The 21,609-nt window shown below is 36.8% G+C and overlaps 2 protein-coding genes across 4 annotated transcripts in view; one reads left to right on the top strand and one right to left on the bottom strand.

Moving 5' to 3' along the window:
• METTL8 (methyltransferase 8, methylcytidine) overlaps positions 1-21,609 on the top strand; it is a 102,631-nt gene that overhangs the window by 40,051 nt on the left and 40,971 nt on the right. The window lies entirely within an intron of this gene.
• Positions 2,760-21,594, bottom strand: DCAF17 (DDB1 and CUL4 associated factor 17). 3 transcript variants are annotated; one of them, XM_054829315.1, is made up of 14 exons: positions 21,156-21,594; positions 19,796-19,899; positions 18,356-18,446; positions 17,283-17,422; positions 16,430-16,508; positions 16,165-16,254; positions 13,914-14,021; positions 13,277-13,382; positions 9,520-9,662; positions 8,008-8,117; positions 7,527-7,614; positions 5,855-5,938; positions 4,267-4,422; positions 2,760-3,497 (listed from the first exon to the last, which is right to left on the bottom strand). In XM_054829315.1, the coding sequence occupies exons 1-14, from the start codon at positions 21,318-21,320 to the stop codon at positions 3,309-3,311; spliced, it is 1,653 nt and encodes a 550-aa protein (XP_054685290.1). In that variant the 5' UTR covers positions 21,321-21,594; the 3' UTR covers positions 2,760-3,308. The 3 variants fall into 3 exon arrangements, with proteins under 3 accessions (XP_054685290.1, XP_054685291.1, XP_054685292.1); XM_054829316.1 differs by having other exon boundaries at positions 2,760-3,107; XM_054829317.1 differs by lacking the exons at positions 18,356-18,446; positions 19,796-19,899.

Genomic DNA, 21,609 nt, shown 5'->3' with positions numbered 1-21,609 from the left:
CATGCCACCCTATACGGTGTTCTTTCTAGCAGATATTCCTAATAGCAATCATTATCATAATGGGGAAGCAAATTAATTTGTTCATTAGCTGTTCCATCGTGTGGGATAGCTGTCACAGTTCCATAAGGAAAAAAAGTTTCCGGCTGGTGAGTTTTTGGCAGTCTTCAGTTACTGTTAAGTAATATAAATGGCATTTTTCTCAATAATAAGAGGAAAATAAAAGAGTAAATGAGAATAAAATGAACAAGAAACTGTACTGTTAAAGTAACAGGACATATCCAGGAAAAAAGAATAAACATTTCTCCACATTGAAAATGCAGAAAGTTTGGGTGAAGTTCCCTAATTGGGAATGTTGGCAAAAGTGACTAAGATCCTTTCAATTCTATGTTTGAAATATACATTCGAGAATCTATACTCATGTTAACAGTTCATATATATATTTATATTTTTATATATATATGTGTGTGTGTATATATATCTATTCTTTTTTTCCTTGGGTATCCAGTGCTAGTGAAAATAATGGAAGCACAATCTTTTCAGCTTCAATCTTTTAAAATATGCTCTTGGTCCAGTTACTTGAGAATGTATTACTTGAGGCTTTATCTGCAGACTCTGGAAGACATGGCATGAGTGGTCAGCAGCTCTGAAATACAGAGGAAGTAAGGGAACTCAGAAATTCCCACTAATAGTTCCGTAGTCTGATTTTTGTAAAACAGAAAACTATCAGTAAATGGGTTTCCTGGTCATAAAGCAGTTAGCTACTGCCTGTCATAAGTGAAGAAGAATATTTTTGTCTTCTGTATTTTATTCATCTTAATTTCTGAATTTATAAATGGGAAATAAACTACATTTGAAAAAGTTACTTCTGTTTTTTTGAAAGTCATTTTGTTTCTCTTTTCTTGTACTAATGTCACACTTCAGTACTGCAGAGATAATTATGCTGGGCATGTGCACAAGAATATTTTCCCTCTGTAATGGAAACCACATGAGTATCCTCAGAACTTCTCCACTTTACAAATACTGTTATTCTTTAGTATACTGAATTATTCAGATTGTGTAAGAGATTTCCAAGTACCTAATTTACATGATGAAAAAGAGAAAGATAAGTGCTCTAGAATCATCATAAATGGACATCAAACTGTAGGTCTACAGGTCAGATCTAATGCATTTATTCAAATTTTGTATCAATTTGATACTGCGCAATAGTACAGCCCTGCCAGCAGCAGTTACAAAAAAATGCTTACCTATAAAATCTGGCAAAGTAAAATACTACCTTTCTTCTGGTGGATGGGGTTTGTTTCAAAATTTAACTTGAAATAAAAGCTGCTGATTCAGGTGGGCTGCCACCAAGCATGTGGGTATTTGTGTTTGGTTCAGATACAGGGTTATTTTTAACAATGTAAAAAACTACTGGTTTGTGGTCAGGATTTTCCTCCAGTTCAAATAGAAGTTTATTTTTAGAATTTTCTGGGGCGCTGCAACACTGCTGCTCACAGCTTGAAAAGCACAACCCATAAGCATTTAGTGATTCTGCTTCTCTGGTGTCCCAGCCCATTCGTAAGGTTGTGAATGTACTCGCAGAAGTGTCCAGGGCTTGCAATTCTGGATTCTCTATTCTTAAATAGCTTTCACGGTGTTTTAAACTAAACAGAAACAGCTCTCCTGTTTCTGAATGAAAATGTCTATGTGTGACCTTCCAGGATGGAACATCTGCCATTATCTGTAGTGCAGCAACACACTGTGATACAATTTCTTACACAAAGCCCATAATCATGTTAATCGAAGTCCGGACTGCCTTTTGGTCATTAGAAATTGCTGCATCTTTCAAAAGATGGATTCTGATGTACAATTGTTGATTTAGCAGAATATCACTGCAAAAGTCTGCAATAACTTAAACATAACAGTAACTCTTGATGAGCAGTACTTGCACTATTTAATAAACAATGAAGTTTAAATGTCTTGCTCTGGGAGGAATGGCTTTAATAATTCAAACAGAAATGAGCATAAAATATCCTTATCTGCTTAAGAGTTGGATCTTCTGCCCAAGAGTATAGATTCCTATCACTTTTGACCCTCATAACTTACTTGTATAGTAGTAGATAATGCACATGTGCTCTTTCCTGGATACTAAGTGAAAACTTAGCGATGCTAGGGTGGAAGTAGAGTGTTGCTGCTGCTCTTTATTTTTACTGTTGTTTCATTACCTTCTTAGGTCTCCATTTTGTGTTGCTTTTTCCTTCCATGACTGTATTTCACTTTTCCCTTTGCATTCCACTTTTTATAAATACAATAGATAATTTATAGAATTCTTCTAGAGCTCTACACTGTTCCATCAGCTAGAATGATCCACACTTCATTAGTGAAGCTTGCAGTGAAGAGAAATATTTGGGTTTAGAATTACCACACTCATGAGGATAGTGATGGCAGTGAGAAATGGGATGTTGGTCATCCCTCCAAGAGCTACTCTCCTGAGCCCATCTTTGGCTTGCATTTGGAAACACTCTTTACCTCCATGAAACCTACAGCCTGTGTTGTGTTGTTGTGTGTTTCTTAATTTAAAATGAAAGCTTGTATTCTGCAGAATCTGAATATACCCCCGTGCATCAGACAGGCTGCACGTAGTGATCCAGCTGAGCAGCTGGTAGCTTTGGCTCAGACTGAACAACTCCTCACTGTTGACACAGTGAGAACCAGAGAATTGCTTGGGTTTTTACATATATATATATATAATATATATAAAATATATAAATAAAGATATATTTAAAAGGCAGTAAAAATACATCATTTATTAATACTTCTCTTTACACCAAACCAAACACAACCAGAAAACCTGAGTGATTTTATTTCTCACACAAAACCAACAGAAGGATTTTGCTAAGTGGTTTAATGGTAAGTCTGCCACTTTAATACTACATATAGAATTTATCCTATATAGTTTTACATACTTTTTAAAAATAATAGCCTGTATTAAAGTTGCATAGGTGAAACTACGTAAGACAGACAGCAGCAGATGGTACATGATCAGTAAATCCACATCTTTCTCCTTGATGTCTGGTATTTCAATCCAATTGCTGCAGAGAAGCATAAATGCTGCATCTAGTGATGAACTGGTGAATACATGAAAAGCCATTATGGACTACAGACAAGTGCACAATATTACAGAGAAAAAAGGAAATAAAACCTCATGTAGTAAGTAGTACAAAATGTTAAGATTAAATCCTGCCTGAAAACCAGTAGTTGACTAATTTACCTGTATGAAGTCCTTAAATAACATCCAAATTGAAGTCTCTGTAGTTGCTGTTTATGTCTTAAATATATTCAAAAATTCTCCCTCCTTTTTTACAAAATACTCTTTCTGGTTTTTCGTGGCTTGAACATTCATCATCTTTTGCAATATCACAGACCATTTGGTAAACGTAACAACTGAACCTCCTGTTAGGCTTCTGTTCTATGTGTAATACAAGGTCTTTGTCAAAGTAAACTTCATGACTGTAAGTCTGAAATGAGAAAAAAAAAATCTGATTGCAGTCCCCATTTCCATGACTTGCTAATACCCATACCATTTTCCTTGGGGGAACAAAAAATATTTAACATTGGTGACCTCCATGATTAGACAGGAATTCTGTGGGAATACACACAGACAGCTCTTCCAGATAAAAGACATAATTTTAAAACTTTGAGAGGTTTCCCACATTGCTGTTTTAGAAATCTAAGTGCAATTCAGAGCCTAAGTTGCCTATATGCAGTCAATGATAAAAGAGGTGCCAAAGGTGCTGAACATTTCAGATCATCTAAGTTGGATGTCCACCTAAACTTGGAGTGTATGAACAGCCCATTACATCTCTCCAAATATACTCACAGTGAGGTCCATGCTTAATTATATGCACGAGTAGTTCAAGTTATGCTAGTGAGACTATTTACAAGTTGTAAAATTAAGCTGATATAACTAGCTAGAGGGTTAGTATTCAAGTTGATAAATACTTCAGAAATACGTAAGGACAACCCCTCCCCCAACCAAAAAACCCAAACAAATCAACCAATAACAAAAAAATAATCTTAATTTCAAATCATGGAGATTTTCAGACAAACGAACTACTGTTTGATGGAATACTTAAAATTTTTGAGTTCCAATTATTATTTTGTACAAATCTCATCTACAGCACTTGGCAAGACTATGTATATATCTGCTTCAAATCTGACCAAAAATGGTAGGTAAATGGGTATGGGGAAGTGTTAGCGTAAACAAAAGACAGGAATTCTCCTCACCACATCCCAGGACTCCAGTAATGGAATACTCTTAAGTAGAATCCCATGTTCATTACAATGAAAGTCAAGGTGAGCTCTTCCATCAGCTCCTATTTGAGTAACTGCCACAGTGGATAACAAATCCAATTCATCTTCATAGTCCACAATTTTGAATGTCTTAGGAAAAACAAAACCTCAAGTTTACAAATCAAACACAAATTCACATTTCTCTCTACCTAAATTGCACAGCTCTTTTTCTTTCAGATGAAAGCAGAATTGGAAATCTTCTGATCTGATAAAGAAAACTTTGCCAGCCTGATACCCAACAGGCATTGTTTCCAACACAAGTTGTCCAATGTATTTCAGCAAAATTCCTGAAGACAGGAGAGAACAAAGTGATGTTCTGAACAATCCTAATGTGCAAGTAGATGTTATTTATATATATCACACAGGAAATAGAAAAGAGTACTTTGAAAGTGGCAGAAGCAGCATATTTAAACTCCATGCCCTCTCTTGAAGCAGACATGTTAGAGACAGTGTAGCTTAAAACCATTACTGGTTTTGAAGGGATGGGTATATTCGGGTAATTCCATTCACATGAACACCTGTATGTTCTGTTCAAAGTTCTCTCTCACTCCACAGAGTATGTGACCGTGAAGAACTAAGACCAAAAGGTGAAGACTGTAACTGCCTTAATTGCCTCTATCTCACTGTCATGAACCTGGTACCATACTCTTTAAATTCAAGCCAGTCTTTTTCTTCCATAATGGAAAAATATCTACTGGAATCACAAATAAAGTGTAACAGCAGGAAAAAAACCATAGTGTGCAGACTCTAGTTTTTATTTAAAAAAAAAGTAGATAGAAATGAACTGCAGACCATAAGGGTTATATTGGACTGTCCTGTATTTTTATCATAGTAAAATCTATTTCCTCAGAAAAAATAATAGAAATGACTGCCAGAAACTGATGAATTTTAACTGTTGTGCTTATGTCAATTACAGCTCCAGCTCTAGACAGAGAGCTAAAAAATATTCTTCATAACCTCTTAAAGACTCAACATCAAGGCATGTGGTGTTTTCACTCTCAAGAAGCAGGAGGAAGTGTAAATACCTTATCCTGCAATCTAATTAAAGTAATTGGGAGAGAAAAATATAGTATGCAGATACTATCTCAAAGACTAGAGAAACCTAAAGCAGAGAAAAAAAAAACCCCAATGTTTCTTTCATTTCATAAAATGCTTTGTAAGAAATGTTTGAAGGAGATGTTTGAATGGCGAGAAGAGTAATGTTTCGTCACATTAGCATCTCATGTCGGTGCCACTGAAGTTGCATAGAATTACGACAGTATCATGGGGCATAAGATCAGTTCTTAAAAAAAGAGAGGCTATCCAAAGCATAAATGTCAATCAAGGAGAAAAGATGACTGAGAGAGAGGGGAAATGAAGTAGTTAGAAGTTAAGACGACGACGACAGCCACAGAACAGGAATAAAGGACTCAAAGATTAACACAGCTAATATGCAGCCATTGCACCTGAAACAAGAATGACTTCTGGCTAGCTAAACATATTAAATAATCCACAAACTGCTCTTACTCACTACATCAGTTACCTCTTGTTCTGGGTCATCATCCAGCAAGTTAAAACGCTTTTTCACCACTCGACCAGAAGCTGTTACAGTAACAGCGTTGTGCACCTTTGGAGATAAAGAAAAAAGCAGCTTTAGACTTCAGAGCATTTTAGTTTCTTCCTATCTATTTGCAATGTATCTATTTCATGTCTTTTGCTTTCTGACCTTGTTTTAGTCTCTCAGATCTTGTTTTGCTCATTAGCTATGCATGGCCCTAGTGTCGCTATCTCTTCTTTATGAGGGCTCATGAACTCGGTGGCTTTAGTTATTATTGATGTTTACTTATATTCAGAGGTTCTCAGTCCTGTAGAGGTGGCAAAGGTTCTCAGCTACCATAATTTTTAGAACAGAAGTGACTGGAGCCAAGATGCTAGAATGAGAATTAAGACAGCTAAGTCACCACCAATTTGTTTCTTAAACTCTTATTTCCAGAAAATGGGGAAAGTAGCATCTTAAACCACCACATCTGCTTCCGCTGGGCTTAACACCATAAACATTCAAAACTGGGGTATCATTGTCTTAATGGAAGTCAAAAGGAAAAGGGACAGCACAGACAGGATTAGAACCCGTATTTCTTTGCTATTACTGCAACCAAAGTTACCTAAACAAACCCTAAAAAACCCTGGAAGCATGGCAAGTCATTAGATGATAAAGCTTATCTTTTCTGAATTCAATGGAAGTTTTATTCCTGAGTTAGTGTAGATTTTTAATACACAAACTTTTCTTCTGCAGAAGCTTCAAAATTAGTATCACTGATTTCCAGGGACTGTACAGTACTCATAAAGTATAAAAACTTGCTTTTAGGGAAGACATAACTTTGTACACTCAAGCAAAATGGCAGTTCCAGGCACTGCCAAAAAATTTTCTTCACGAGTGTCTCTTTAACCTTTTTGACATTTAGATTGACTTTGTGATTTGTTATCACAAAAGACTTCATAAAGCAACTGAGGTGATATAACAGCTCATTTCTACCAGGAGGTTTACATCATTCCCTCACCACTTGGTTCTACCCTTCTGCATTCTTCTGACCCACTGATGACTCAGTTCTGTTCCAGCTCCAGTTCAGCTCACCAAGCAAGCAGAAAAGTACTCACCTTTTCTGCAGAGTTATTATTCTGTTATTTCAGTGCAGTGATTTGGCTCATCAAGTGTTACACGAATGCCAAACCTGTCACAAGGGAGCGACAGATGTGCACGGCCAGGAAAAGAAACAGACTTTTGGAAGCAATGTATTGTCTTTGTTGTCTTACGAAGACTTAACCCCTAAGCTATGAGAGACTTGAAACATTTCTCACATTTGTATGATCAACTTACCTGAACACCAGAGATGCACACAACTATCACTTGGTGGCACCTTCTTTTGAAGGAAATTTGTCACCATCTTTTAAGTATGTTTGGTATCAGTGATACGTGGTTACACTGTACACCATAAAGAATGCTGAAAACTAAAGAAAAGACTGGAGGTTTCAGAAAGCTATCACGTAAGTGTTACTGTTTGCATTTTTTTTTTATACAGCTTAAAGTGCAATGAAGACAAGGAATGTCTTTCAATAAACTCTGAATTAAGCCCATAAACCACAGTGACTACTCACATACGCAGAACCCTTGTGTATTGCTCAAAATCATATGTTGTGATCTCAGACACTAAACTCACACATTTTTCTCTGTTGGCCACAATTGTAAAATCTTCTGCAACCTCCATTTGATCTGTATCATTTTTAACTTCCTTAAGCTTCAAGACTCTACAAAAGAAACAGAAATTGCAAAATAAGTCATGTATTCTAATCCACTTACTACAACACTTCTATATTTATAATTTAAAAAAATCAGGTATATGGAAACATCAGAAATAACTGAAACTGAAATAAATTATTTTTGTAATTTGTTTATCAGTGGAATTTTAACAGTGGTCCTTGAACATTTTTCATAACAAAATCTAGTGTTGCCTGCCAGTGCCCACATTCATCATGTAGAAATCTGCATGTTTCTACCAGAACTTCTGATTCTGACAAATTAATAAATTTTACAGTTTCTAGGGCTTGATGAGTGTTTTGGCCTGCAACTTGTCAAACTACTGAATTTATGCAGTCATGCAACTTTTCCTCTAATAAGATTTGAGAAAAAAAGGCTCATACTTTATCAAATTTGGTCCCACGTGGATTATTCTACCTGACATATCTGGATGGAAATATATCCAATCAGGTTCCAGTGAACAGCATTTCATATCCTGGATGCCATTTTTTGCCTGAAGAAGGGAAAGCTTAGAATATTAGTATTTTGAAATTCTCAGAGATCCAATTACAGAGGAAATACTCAGCTCCTTTCCACATACCTCTGAAGGTTTTTAAGTATTGCTCCTAATCATGACCAGAAAGAATGGCAGTGGAATAACAACAACAACAACAACACTACTCAGTTCCAATTCTCAAGATATTCCATGGAACAGTTTCAACTTTTTAAATATGCAATAAGCAATGACCTTGTACCACAGCTATCCATGGTCCTACCTCTCCTGAAACTAAGCAAATTGAAGATTTAGCCTACACTCTGCAAACACTTCAACAATTCCAGCAATTTGAGTGTCAAAGACATGAGACGCGTCAAGACATGAGAAAAGCATTAGCACAAACTTCGACTTGAGCTTCAACCTCAGGCTCAGCCTCTTTTGTGCAAATATTTGTGGAGCATGTAAGCCTGGGATAGCTTGTGATTTCAGCTGTAAGCTGGTCAAAATCTTGGCATTTTTGCAGTGGCTTTTTGTTATTAAATTTAGCTGACCCTGATCATTCAGATTTTCAAATGTATGAACCCATGTAGAAAAAACTAGGTGAGGAAGGATAGTACAAGTCCCTTCGAATCAAAATTGATCCTCAGATATGGTTGTGACAGATCTGTTTTGAAAATAAGAGATAGGAGGTGGGTCATTGATTTGATCAGGCTAGTAAAAGAGATGAGGACGTTTACAGATGAGAAATTTTTCAGTGAAGTACCCTGAACTAACAGGCCTAGAAGCTTCTTGTGTTACAGAAGTGTCTTCAGGTAAAATCCAGATCCAAAATAAAAGATGAGATGGAGAGCTCACGCAAAAGAATATATGATGAATAGTACATAAACAAAAATAATTGGGAATGCTGGATTAAACTGAGTAATAAAATTTTTCTAGGTAGAGGGATTAAACTGAGTAATAAAATCTTTCTAGGGAGAGAGATTCAAATCAGGGATAAACTACAAACATTAAGGAAACTTATTCTGCAATTTCTTAAAACTTACAATGTTTCTTTAGCCATGCCATTTGGTAGGCTGACTCGTCAGAAGTGCATTAAGATGGTACCATGCAAGGAATCAGGTAATGAGATTCTGAGATTCTGCTTGAGCCTTAATTTTTAAGCTGAGAATACAGTGCTGTGTAGCACTGACAGTGCTATGATTATATTGGGATGAAGGAAGTACCAGAAGCAGTACTAATTCAGAAGAAAACATTTTACACGACTCCACTGGATAGCAGATGTAACACTGCGGGGTGATCCCTGTGAGAGCATCACACTGGAAAACAAGGGTATTGTTACCTCGAGCACTACTCAGAAGAAGAGATGAAGACAAACATGATACACATTCATTTCAGAGAAGCTGCTATCTGAATATATTACCAAAGCATTGTCTTTCAGAGAACAAATATGGAAGACTCCTTTATGTTTTTTCTTGTTAGGTGTGATGATATAATGCCAAGGAAAACCTCCAATTTGAAATGCATTCTCCAGAGAAGATACTTCAAATAGCAAAGGTGGGGTATCTGCAAATATTCGGTAACGTTAACACCATTAGTAGCAGAACAATCATAATTCCATTGATCCTTACAATTCTAAATTCCAATAAAGCTATTAATTCTTCAGAACTTTTGAAGACTGATGGAAATAATTGGCTGTGATCTTTTTTTCTAGCACCAGCTATGCTACCTTGCCTAGCATCCAGGCAGACATCTGCAATACCCCGTGGAAGGTTACTGCCTTCTCAGTTCTTCATGCTGAACTGCTCTTCTGATACCTTTGGACTTACTTCATTCCAAATGAGCAGGATAAGCAAAGATGTAGCAAACAATTAAAATTAATCCAGCTCATCTGAATGAGAAAGGACATATACATGAACAGATCAAACAGTGTATCAAAGGGGTCACTATTCTCTTGGGGAAGAATGTGATAAATAGCTGGAAACAGACTAACAGCAGCAACCTCAAATTTAACAGAATTAAATGCAGAAGGATACCCAAAATTGAGTATTCCCTCTCCTTTTGTGCAATACAAAAGTGTGGACCACAATGAATGCAATCTGTAGCTGAGTTCATAAAAATCAATAAAAATCTAGGAATTTTTGTAGTTGATGGCTAAAGGTACCTAGTTCTCCCTTCAGTTCAGCTGGGATAAATTATACAGATGTAATATGCCATTCTTACAGGTCTTCTGCGTACTACATGAGAGAAGCATCTTTGAACAAAATGGACTGCACAGAGCTTTACAACTTCTACCAACTAGCTGAATAAAAGCAATTTCTACAGCTGTTATAATTGAATCAATTTTAGACTGAAGATCAGCTCTAAGTGCAAAGTAGTGCTGGAAAAAAAAATTGACAAAATGTGGAGAAAATCTGCAATTACAAGGGGCATTTAAACAGGCAGAATTAAAAAACTCAAGCTGAATTGCTGTGAGGAGAACAAGGTTCTTTCTGGACTTTTGTGTCCCAAAGGTCTCATCCAAATTTTGACTTGTTCTTGTCCTGTTTAGTCTAGAAAATTTTCCAGATCCTAGCCAATGGTGCTAAGATGTCACATGACATCAGAAATCATGTTTACATAGCGCTTCTCTCTTTTTTCCTTCATGCATGTTTCCAGTAACTTAGCCATTTAAATTGAAAGGAATTAGTTTACTGCCCATGGAAATGAAGTCTTTCCTAAGATGGAAAGTGGCTGTCTTCTAGTTGTCTTTTGGACTAACACGTGGGAAATGGGAGGTTCTGTGCAAGATATAACAAAGTAAAGGTTATAAAAACGGAGGCATCTGCTGAAAATGTAGAGAATGTTGAAGATGGAGGCATAAGCAGAGGACCTACTGATATTAAAATTTGTCAGGAAATGAAAAACAAATCAAGAAAACTTCTTAATATTTTACCCTATCAACTTTTTGTTTTTAAATAAAGCATATATAGCAAGGCCCCTCAAAAATTCTGGTAGATGGACTTAATGATAGATTTAAATGCACTTCAATTATGTATCAATCCTAAGCAGTACAGGCTACTGATAAAATATGCCTTTCTTTTTATGTTCATTTGGCAAAGATTTGCAAGGCCATAGTCACCCAAACCACTGTGATAGCGTGACTCTGCTGCCTCAAACTCCCTCCCTCCTGCTCTGTGTCACTTGCTCTTGTTGCTCAACAAGTCCTGTTCCCTATCATTGCCAGTTTTCAATCTCCAGTTGAGCCTCTTTGTTCACTTCCTTAAAACTCTCCAGCCTCATCTAAACATAAAGCCATGAAGTTGTTCCTGGCAGCATTAACAAGTATTTGTTCTGAACGTTAAAAAAAAAACCAAACAAAAAACCTCAGCAAAGTATCTTCCTGTTTTTTTATGAAATTACTGTATCTTCTAATAATAAATCAAACTACAGTTTTAAGTTGTGGACCTTTCAAAAAGTGACATAACGAAGATTCAAAGGTACCTTTCCATTCCTTCCACTGTGACCAAAATCTAATTCCTTACCAGTCAATAGCTGTAAATGACGTGGTAAGTACATGGTAGGCTGTAAATTTTGATCCCTACACACCTCCTCTTGGGTACCTAACACACCATAAAACCAGCACTGTAATAACTGTCATCCCTTCACACAATTTCTGTAGGGAGGCTAGGACTAAATAAGCAGGAAAATTACACGTAGTTAAATTATAGTAAATACAAGCGTAAACTCCAAAACTGTTAAAAACTCACTCACTGAAGCATTACATTACATTGATGTATTTGGTTTGTGTGGCAACGTTTTGGTAGCGAGGGGGCTACAGAGGTGGCTTCAGTCCACCATTGCATTCTTAAAAGAGCTCAAAACCCACAGGAATGCAACTATCTGCAAAGAGCAACCATGGCAAATGTTTCTCATGAGTTCAAAACTTCGTAACCACAAACTCTTTAATATAATTCAAGATCAGAAATGTTTTCTCTAGTACACCGATTGTAAATCTCAAACGTAAAAACTAGACTGATCTATAAGACATGAGAGCAAATTTGGTATAGGCTTCCTATTAAAGCTCCCACAGCATGTCTTCCACAGGGCCCCTAACATGAAATTGTGGTTTTGCAGACTGAGACAGAGAGGAAAATGAAGAGAAATTTCCCTTTGCAGAATCTGAGACATCAATTATAGCAGCCTATCTCTTTGTTTTGATAAAACATAGCATTGTAACTGAAAGCCTTCACTAAGTCTGTATTTTATCTTTATTTCCTCAGGTTTATGTAAATCTGATCTGTTATGTAAATCTGCCTGTTACTATCTGACACTGTGAACATAAAGATCAAAAGCATTTTTTATGTGGACAGTCACCTTTAAAACCATTTAATACAGAAACATTCAAAATTAAAGAAATAAAAGTATGCATTATTTCATATTGATGAAAACTCCTATTTCAGGTTTTTTTGGAAGTGCCTCAAGTGTGAACTTAGGAGAATGTATTTTTAAAGTTAAGAAAAAAGAAGTCTTAAAGAAAGTATCAGGCTTTGGACATTCATTAAGATTCTTAGCACCAAATTCTAATCTCAAATGCACCAACAAAAATTATTGTTTGGTTTCAGAGAAATTAAAGTCATTACATAAAGCAGAACATCCATAAGTTAATGATTTGAGGCATAAGAATTGTTTTTAATAGAAAATTTATTCTCTCCTCAGGAATTAATTTTATTGAAACTGGTACATTGCTGACAAATTAGAATTATCAAAATGGAAATGTTTTTGATATCAAAATTTGACATCAAAATATCAAATTATATTCTGTCTCCTTTAATTCCCTTGGCAAGTTAGATTAAACATTCTCACATCTTTTGCTTACATACTGTATACTGTTTCTGGGTGTTACTAACAGCTGTCCTAGCCCTTCCTCTTTCCCAAGAGCAGCTGTCTCACAAATAAGGAAGGGGTTTCTGCTTCATGCATTGCTTATGAAGTTTCTCAAATAGCTTAGTTGCTGTACTAGTTTTCTAGGTAAGTTCTTGTAATTAGAAATAAAGCACATTTTTACTATGATGTGAACCCAGAAATATAGCTACAGCACAATACAAATACAGTAATTTTAATGTTTTTTCTTGGTGTGAAATAAGTCATAATTAATCCATAAAAGCCACCAGCCAAGATAATACAAAGATCATAAATACCTGTTATTTTAATGTTACATGGAAGACCAAATGGATACTTTCCTACAACTCCCACTTGACCATTCCAGTTGAATTCATGTCCCAAATCAAATGGCTGTTCCATGAACTAAAATAACACAGAACAATTTAGCTTTATTGATGCATGTTTACCTGCTGTTTAGTTTTACTGCTCTGTTACTATTGCATTCTTTATCTTGTTAGATACAGCTTTAAGTCTTATTTTTGAATTAACATTTGATTTTTGATTGGAAGAATATAAACTCAAAAGTCTCGCTGCAGTTCTGTTTCAGATCAAACAATCTTCTATGCGCATCAGTTTCTAGCCTTATCGCTCATCTGTAACTACAGACTAGGTGTGTGAAGAGCAGCACACCCTGGTCTAGCATTTACATAGCTCCTCTGTACAAGCGCTGAAGTGCCTGTCTGACCCTGTATCTCTTACGTTTTGCCACCTGTAGCTGGTGTGGGTAGAATTTTCTGATAGTGTACCCATTGCATCTTCCAACTGTAAATAGATTTAGGCAAGAACTCTATCCTTTGACACATTCCCTGTCTACCTGTGTGGCATTACATGGATATTTATGGTTTATTGCTCCAAAATAGCATGGACTGTACGAAAAATTTCATATTTCATTACCTGTTCAGAGATGGCCTGGAAGTTATAGAGCCTGACCAGACCTATGCTATACATTACAATCAGAATTCCATTAGAAACAGCAACATCTGTCACACTATTGCCAAATATCTGTGAAAAAAAGGAAGAGAAAAATATTCTGTTAGGGAATAAATGAAAGACAATGCAAAATACTGACATTATGTCCTTAATTTTGCAATTGCTTTAATTTTTTATTCTGACCAAACCCTACAATCAGTGTTTTAGTTCATGAAGTTTTCTGTAACTCATCTGTTCTGCTGAGTTGCTATAATACTTTGCACTGCAGTAACACCTGAGGTTAGATTACTCATACTCTGCAAGCAGATTTATTCTCTAACCAATTCTCAGTATATCTTCATATCCTGTTACCCAGTTATTATCATACATGAATAGATTATATTACCCAACATCCCACAGGAATGTTAGGAAAGCTAACAACTCAATCTAAAAGTACTGATTTCAGATCTTCTGTTCTTTCTGCATCACCAGGGTAAAATACTAGCCTAATCATGGCTCTATGACTGTGTACAGCTGTACTAAAACTACATTCTCCAGCTGTCACAGAGTACAGGATCCTCTCTGAATTCAAATTAGACACATGTATGAGAAGCTGACTTACCCCTTTTAATAATTGTGCAGTATTCATTTGTGCTACTACTTAACACATCTCCACCGAGAAAAACCCAACAAGCTAATTCTTTACATTTAATGAATAACAACACATGAAGTTTGTTGGTTTTTTTAATAGACATGCTTAGAAATGTAGAGTTTTTATTTCTTTAATCTGAATCATTATGTGAAAAAGCAATTAAAACAGGGTTAAAATGGGCTTAAAAACAATTTAAAACAAACAAAAAAAGAAATCCAAAAGCTGTAATACTCCTAAATCTTAACACTTATCAGTGATCTTGTGATCAGTTTGGTCCCCAAAATTACATTCGTTCCTGACACCTTGCCTTTTATTTAGTCTTATGGCTCTTTCTCAATACATTTGTTAGCTTAGGTTCCAGTGTCTTCCAGACCCAAACTCTAATAGTCTTCCAGCCCTAACCTCTCCTATCCTTGAGACCTTAGCTAGTCTGGACTCAGAATTTATTGTGGTGTACAATCTCAGTAAACGTGATGCATTAGATGCATTCTGCAGTCTTGGAACAATAACCCTAACTCTAATCTAACAGATATGTTCCACTGATCTGTATCAGGCTTGGCATTGCATTCACTGGTTGCTTCCTCTGCTGGGTGTATTCTCAAATCCCAAATTCTGCACTGACGTTATTCCTAGCTGTAACAATTACTCTGGTGAATATTCAGTACAGGCCCAAGTGAAGAAGTACTCTTTTAGGTGTTTCGCCTACTAGGACCATGATGAATCTGGCATGCCATTCCTAACCAGATTGAGAATACCTTTGATACTGCTAACATTTTTTCCAGTCCTAAATATTAATTTTGAACAGAACAATAAACAGTGCCCCTAAACTTTCATGGGCCCAAATGAAAAATATTTAACCCAACTCCTTTGCTTGCCAGCCCAACCTCAATTACAGCCTCAACCCAACCCAGCACCAGCTAAAACCCTCTGGACCCCAAATGAGACTGTAGCTCACAGAGCTTTGAAGACAGAGTTTGCATCTTTGTACTGTTCCATTTACAAGTTGTATCCAGAGCTCTCTTGACTTAAAATAGACTTGTTTTTTCACCAGAACAGTAAAACTTGCCATCTGGCTTGAGGTTTCCTAACACGTACACTCTTACTTACAGGTCACAAATTGACCTCAGAAAGGTTGTTTGCTCTTGACTGATAAAGCAAGACACATTTAAATTTTGCCATTCAGTATCAATGATAATACAAGTTTGGTAAAATTTGTAACTGCATATAGAATTCACAGACTATTACTAGGAGTGGGTCAGAGGCACATCTATCTTTCTTTAAAGAGGTGAAGTGTACAAACACTTTAGGATTCCCTAATTTTTATGATTGCTATAAGTAAACGCTAAAGTCCTTCTACATGTCAAAGAGTAACCCAACAGCAGAATGCATTTGTATTTTCTCTTCTGAGCATGTGAATTAAGAATCTTCCCCCCAGTACTCCTATCAGCCACAAGAACAAATCAATGTTTCAGGGCACTATGCTTTTACGAGCTGTATGACATCTGAAATTCTGGGACAATTGCCTAAACTATGCCTCTTATACAACTACAGTACAGATCAGGATTAACAGAGGAATTAACTTACCTTTTTGTTTATTTCTAGCATTCCAATGAATGAAAGAGGCAAAACTTGGAATACAGCAAGATAGAACAATACAGACTGTTGGATACCTGCCTGGGAAGGAACAACAATACTGAATATAGTTATTATACTTGAGGCATTTATTAACAGTAGGACATCTTCATCTTCTGCCATAATAACAAAGCATAATGTCTCCATCTCTGTCCTTGTAAATTTTTTTGATCAATTTTGTAAAAATTTAAGAATGACAGTTTTTCAACAAACTTACCTGCCGTGCTGCTGCAGGGAGCTTATTCTGAGAGGACTTTACAACCATTACCTCCTGAGGAGTATCCCAGCTCAGATACCTATTTGTGACAAGAAAGGTCTATCTTAATCATTTAAAAAACATTTAATAATAAATACATTATTTCACATAAAATATAATCTACCATAACTAGGCAAATCCCTGTGTCCAGGCAAACTGTTCAGTATCTGATTCGAGAGAGCTGCCCGAGATGTTTGCTGTTTGCAATAATGCAAAACCTATGGAACTAGGAGTGGCTTATTTCACACAGGATTGTGAGAAAAATTCTGAAAGTATGAACATTCACTACCTTAATTTGTCTCTTTCCCTTCACAAATCACTGCTTTCTTATCCTTCAGCCTAAAGGAAATATTTCTTCTGAGAACTAAAAAAAGATGAAGTTTATCAGAAGCAGTAACTGCTCTGCTTTTAAAGAGCAAAATGGCTACCCTATGGAAAAGAATGCTTGCAAGTTAAAAATGGCTTAAACGTATTTTTCTTATGTTTTGTGAAGTTTGTTTTACAGCTCTTAAAGGTCCTCTCCTGGTAAGTTGCTATTGCAGTATTAAAGGCTGTAAAATTGTCAGAGAAAAGCCAATAGTAGCCTATTTTTTTGTGGCTTTTGTGGAATTTGATACCAAATCTGAGACCATAATACTTAAGCTGCTGAAATTCCTCTCTAGGAAACAGCATGCAGGAACAGTACTCCAGGTAATGTGCTAGACTAACAAACCTGAAGTCAGGCATAGGAGAGTACTAAAATAAACACAATTCCCTTTCTCCAGTATAGTACTAATGACTGTTAATTAGGTAAAGCCTAGTCAATGTTTAATACCTGAATTTGCAACAGGAACCGGCAAGGTATATTTTTTCCAGTATTTCTCCACTATCAGCAGAGAGACGTAGAAGCCAGTTCTGCACTGTCAAGACTATCAGGGAAGATTTATAGTCCGATGGACTTGGTAGCATTTCCCCCTACATAACAAAAGGTTATCAGAAAAAAGTTTGTACCAGGAGTATACATAACATTTTGACACAATAACAAGAAAACAAAAGTTAATAGACATTCCTTGAAAACTAAAGGTGGAAAGCTGCCTGCTAAACACATCAGGATCTCTAAGCTCACGTCTGTGCCAAATAGTCATCTGACTATCACATAAATAATCTGTTGTCACACTTTCTGCAAGGCAGTTACCTTTTCTAGAAAAGAAACATTTTAAAACTTCCTTGCCTTGCAAAAATGAAGTATAACTGCTTATTGATACCAGTCTTGAAGAGACAATTGTTTAAGTATTGCAGAATAAGACATTCAGTGGTAACTCAACAGTAACTGCTAAGAATGGTATTCACACTACTTAATTTTTAGGCACCTCAAGGATGGAGCTAATATTCCTAAGCTCTGTGGACACTGGATGAGAGAAAAACTCCTCAGGGAGGAGGGAAATTATATAATCTATTAGCTAGAAACAGCAGAACGGCTTTTGAGCAGAGTTGCTTTAATGGGTCTTCAGTTTAGCTGCTTTTTTTTTTAAATGTCAACAGACCTGGTAAAAACTAAAACTCCCACCTACTGCCCTTGCTAATTAAAAAATAAAGAAAAAAATTAAACAGAATTCATGTTGTAAGGAATTAGTTAGTTGCATAAGCATAAAGGCACCATTTGTAAAATCTTCCACGAAAGCTCACAAAAAAGCATTTGAATGTGGTATTAAGAAACTCAGAGAAGTATACCTCTAAATGTTCAGTCAAAATAAATAAGCATACGTTGCAAACCTTAAATGACCTAACTCCATTAAAAAATTGAGAAAATAGTTTGCAGGGAAAGAATGCTTTATTCTAAATATGTTTCACTAAAATATATTAATTTGGTTTTTTGCACAACAATGCTCTAGGAAAAAGTAATCTTACCAGTGGGCATTCCAATAATAAAGCATCTTCTATTTTTTCTGACTTAGAACACTTTGGCTTTTGATAAAGTATTCTTGGCTCTTGTGCAATGCTGGAGGAAAATGATTGCTAATCATTAGTCTACTTTATAAACAACTTTCTATCAACAAGTCATTTCATACAGTTTTATAAATCCTGCCTTCTCTTTAGGCAGGTCAGAAATCTAAACATCTTATTTTTACTTTGTAACTATAACCTGAAATTGCTCTCAAACTAAGGCCTAATAAACAATAGTTGGCATAATGTAATATTTAAAAGCTAACCTCTGTATTTTGTGGTTTGGTGTTGTGGTTTTATTTTGGTTTTAATTTTTTTTTTTAAATAGCAAACTTAATAGTAACATTCTTACTTCGGTGATATGTAGTAAAAAGAAAGCATATTCCAGAAACTAACGATCCCCTGGAATCTTCCCCTCAAGCTCTTCCAGTGTTGCCTTCCATAATATAAAGGTGCGGCATCATTTACAGCTACTTTTAAAAAACCCCTACTACTAGAATAAAAGCTTCGTACTGTGCACAGGTTTTCCCCTCATGGAGAGGATGAGACAAAAATAAACCCAAAAGATGTTGGACAGGTTAACCCAGTACTGGAAAGCATTCAGACAATGTAGGAATAAAATGCTCCTAAGTGGATTTAGATCTCTGCTGTGATAGGTTAATTTAATTAACTCTCAGGGGTTTACACTGACAGAGTAATTTATCTTTTGTGTATCATATGACACTGTCTCAAAACTGTTCTGACCACACCTTACTCAGCAACACAGTTCTCCAAGTCCCTGCTACTTCCCTCACCAGAGGGACGGGCAAGGACAAGGACTGGTGTACACAGGGCTTCCCGTCCTCTACCCTGCCCTGTGCTGCCCCTCAAGCTGTACCTCTGCAGCCGATAATGGAACAGGAGAGTACATCAGATCAGAGAACTGATCTGCAAAATACAGTAAAAAAACCAGCAAATAGTCAGCACGCTGTACGTTTACATGAACAATAATTTACTTCTTCAAAGCAGAATTTATAGACATAGTACCAAGCTTGTTAGATAGGCTGATTTTGTGACACATTTTTTTAGCATGCTGCTAGTTACCAGACCTTTCATTTAACATTTTAGTGCAAAATTATAAAATGCTGATCATCTTTCACTGCTATGAAAGTGCTCTGAAAGCTGAAGTTATGCAGCACCAGTAAGATCAGACTTTCCTTCACAAAAGCGGGTGTCACATTTAGACACAAGGGCATCTGATTGTAATTTATCAAAGATTTATGTACCTGGTTATTTTTTGTTCATAAGCAAATTCTATTCAATTCACAAGGGCTATTTGGATGAGTAGAGTTAGTGACATGTCTAAAACAGAGTGACAGTGTTAAAACTGTAAGCCAGGCTAACTTTTAATGGTAAATTCATTACCTGCTAATACAGCACCGGTAATTGTCTAAGTAAATTCTTCCTCTTTCATATGCAATAGGAGATAAAGAATGAGTTGTCCAAACATTCTTGAATTTAGTACTTTCCTGAAACAGACAGTAATGGTTTTTGTAACAAACTTTGCTTTTGGAAAATAATTTGCCTCCTGCAGCTTAATAATTTACTTTAATTGAACATTTGCTGTTGAATACATAAAGGAAAATCTTTGTTTTTTAAAAAACAAACCCCATTTTTTAGGGAATTTTTGTGTTTATTAAGCACCAATTTAAAAGATCTTTTTATTAGCTGTTATGGACAGCATTGGTAATTAATATTTTGTCATTAACCTGCCTGCATTAGAATTAAAACTGAGAACTAAACTTTAATGGTAACTTTTAAAATCAAGGACAAAACTCCCCAGAGTGTAAATATGCACGTAACTCTTTTATATGTAATTGAATTTACTGAACATCTGACTCCATTCTGCTCTTGGTGTTTTGTGTGAAAAGTAGAAAAACGTGTTTACAGTTATTTGCAAAAAGTGCCTGATATGCTAATGGAATAAACTGCACACAAAGTTTCTTGCATATCTTAAGAGACATGAGGAGGTCTATACCACTAACAAAGGTTCCAGTCTTACAAAAAATAAGTATTTGCCTAAGTCAGATGTACTCATTTTTATTTCAATAAACCTTGTGTGCCCGTTGATCTAGTTGCATAAGTGCACACTTTAGCTGACTTCCAGTGAAGATATTTGCAAGATAACGCAGTTGCAAATTTACTTCCACATATTCACTTTCAATGCATTTCCATCAACTACTGCATAGGAGCAATAATCGCTTTGATAAAAAAAAAAAATCAAGTTCACTTTAGTCTGTAATTTCTTCAATTCCTATTTTTTCTGTAACATGAATTTCACTGACACATTAGGGGTATGTTTACCTTAAGACCTCTGCCGATTATCTTATTTTGTTGAGAACTACATTCAAATTTAACACTGATCCTCCCTAAACCGCTATGAATTTAATATTGGTATTAAATATTAAGCCACCTTAGGCAAAGAAATAAGTGATATAAAATCTCATAGAAGACTATTTGTAACATGATTATTAGATTTACAAGTACTTCTGCAGCTTTGCCACTGCACAGTCCTCTCTACGTTTCTAGGTCTGAGCCTCATGAAATAAATGTAGCCATTCGTAACTCTCTCCAGGAAAACTGCAGCCGTTCTCTCCCCAAACTTGTTAGCCAGCGTGACCAGGGACTTCTCGAGCACCTGGCTTGAGGACCGACGCTCAGACCACCCCGGCTGGGAGCCAGTACACGCAGGGGCGCAGCCAGCGCCGGGAAGCGCCGCTATTACCTGACATATTATCTTTCTGAGCAGTCCCAGGTTTTTTCTGTGGGCGACACCGGCATCTCTGGCATAAAAGCCGTGGGCCCTGCGGGTGAGGACACGGCAGACGTTGTGAGCCCCGGGCGCCCGGGAGGCGACCCTCTTCCCGCCGGCGGCCGCCTGCGGGCACATTCCTGGGCCTCGGGGCAGGCTCGCCTTTCTCCCCCGCTTCCGGCCCGCTCTTGGCGGGGCGAGCAGCCTTGCAGGGCCCGGGCCCGCGCTGGATTTCTCTCACCGCCCGCCTTGCCTGGCGAGAAGTGAAGCGAAGCGGGAAAAGGCCCGGACAGCCCCTTGCTGTCTTGACTCCCGAGAGACACAAGCCGAGGCCTTCCGACAGGGCTCCGGGGTGGGGCCAGAACTGCGGCCGCGCGTAGGCACCTGGCCCGGTGCCTACCGCGTCTCCCCCGCCATCACAGACCAA

The sequence above is a fragment of the Grus americana genome, chromosome 6 (genome assembly GCF_028858705.1).
Source record: "Grus americana isolate bGruAme1 chromosome 6, bGruAme1.mat, whole genome shotgun sequence".
Taxonomy (NCBI): Eukaryota; Metazoa; Chordata; class Aves; order Gruiformes; family Gruidae; genus Grus; species Grus americana.
The sequence above is the reverse complement of the archived record's forward strand: the minus strand, read 5'-3'. Positions and strand labels throughout refer to the sequence as shown.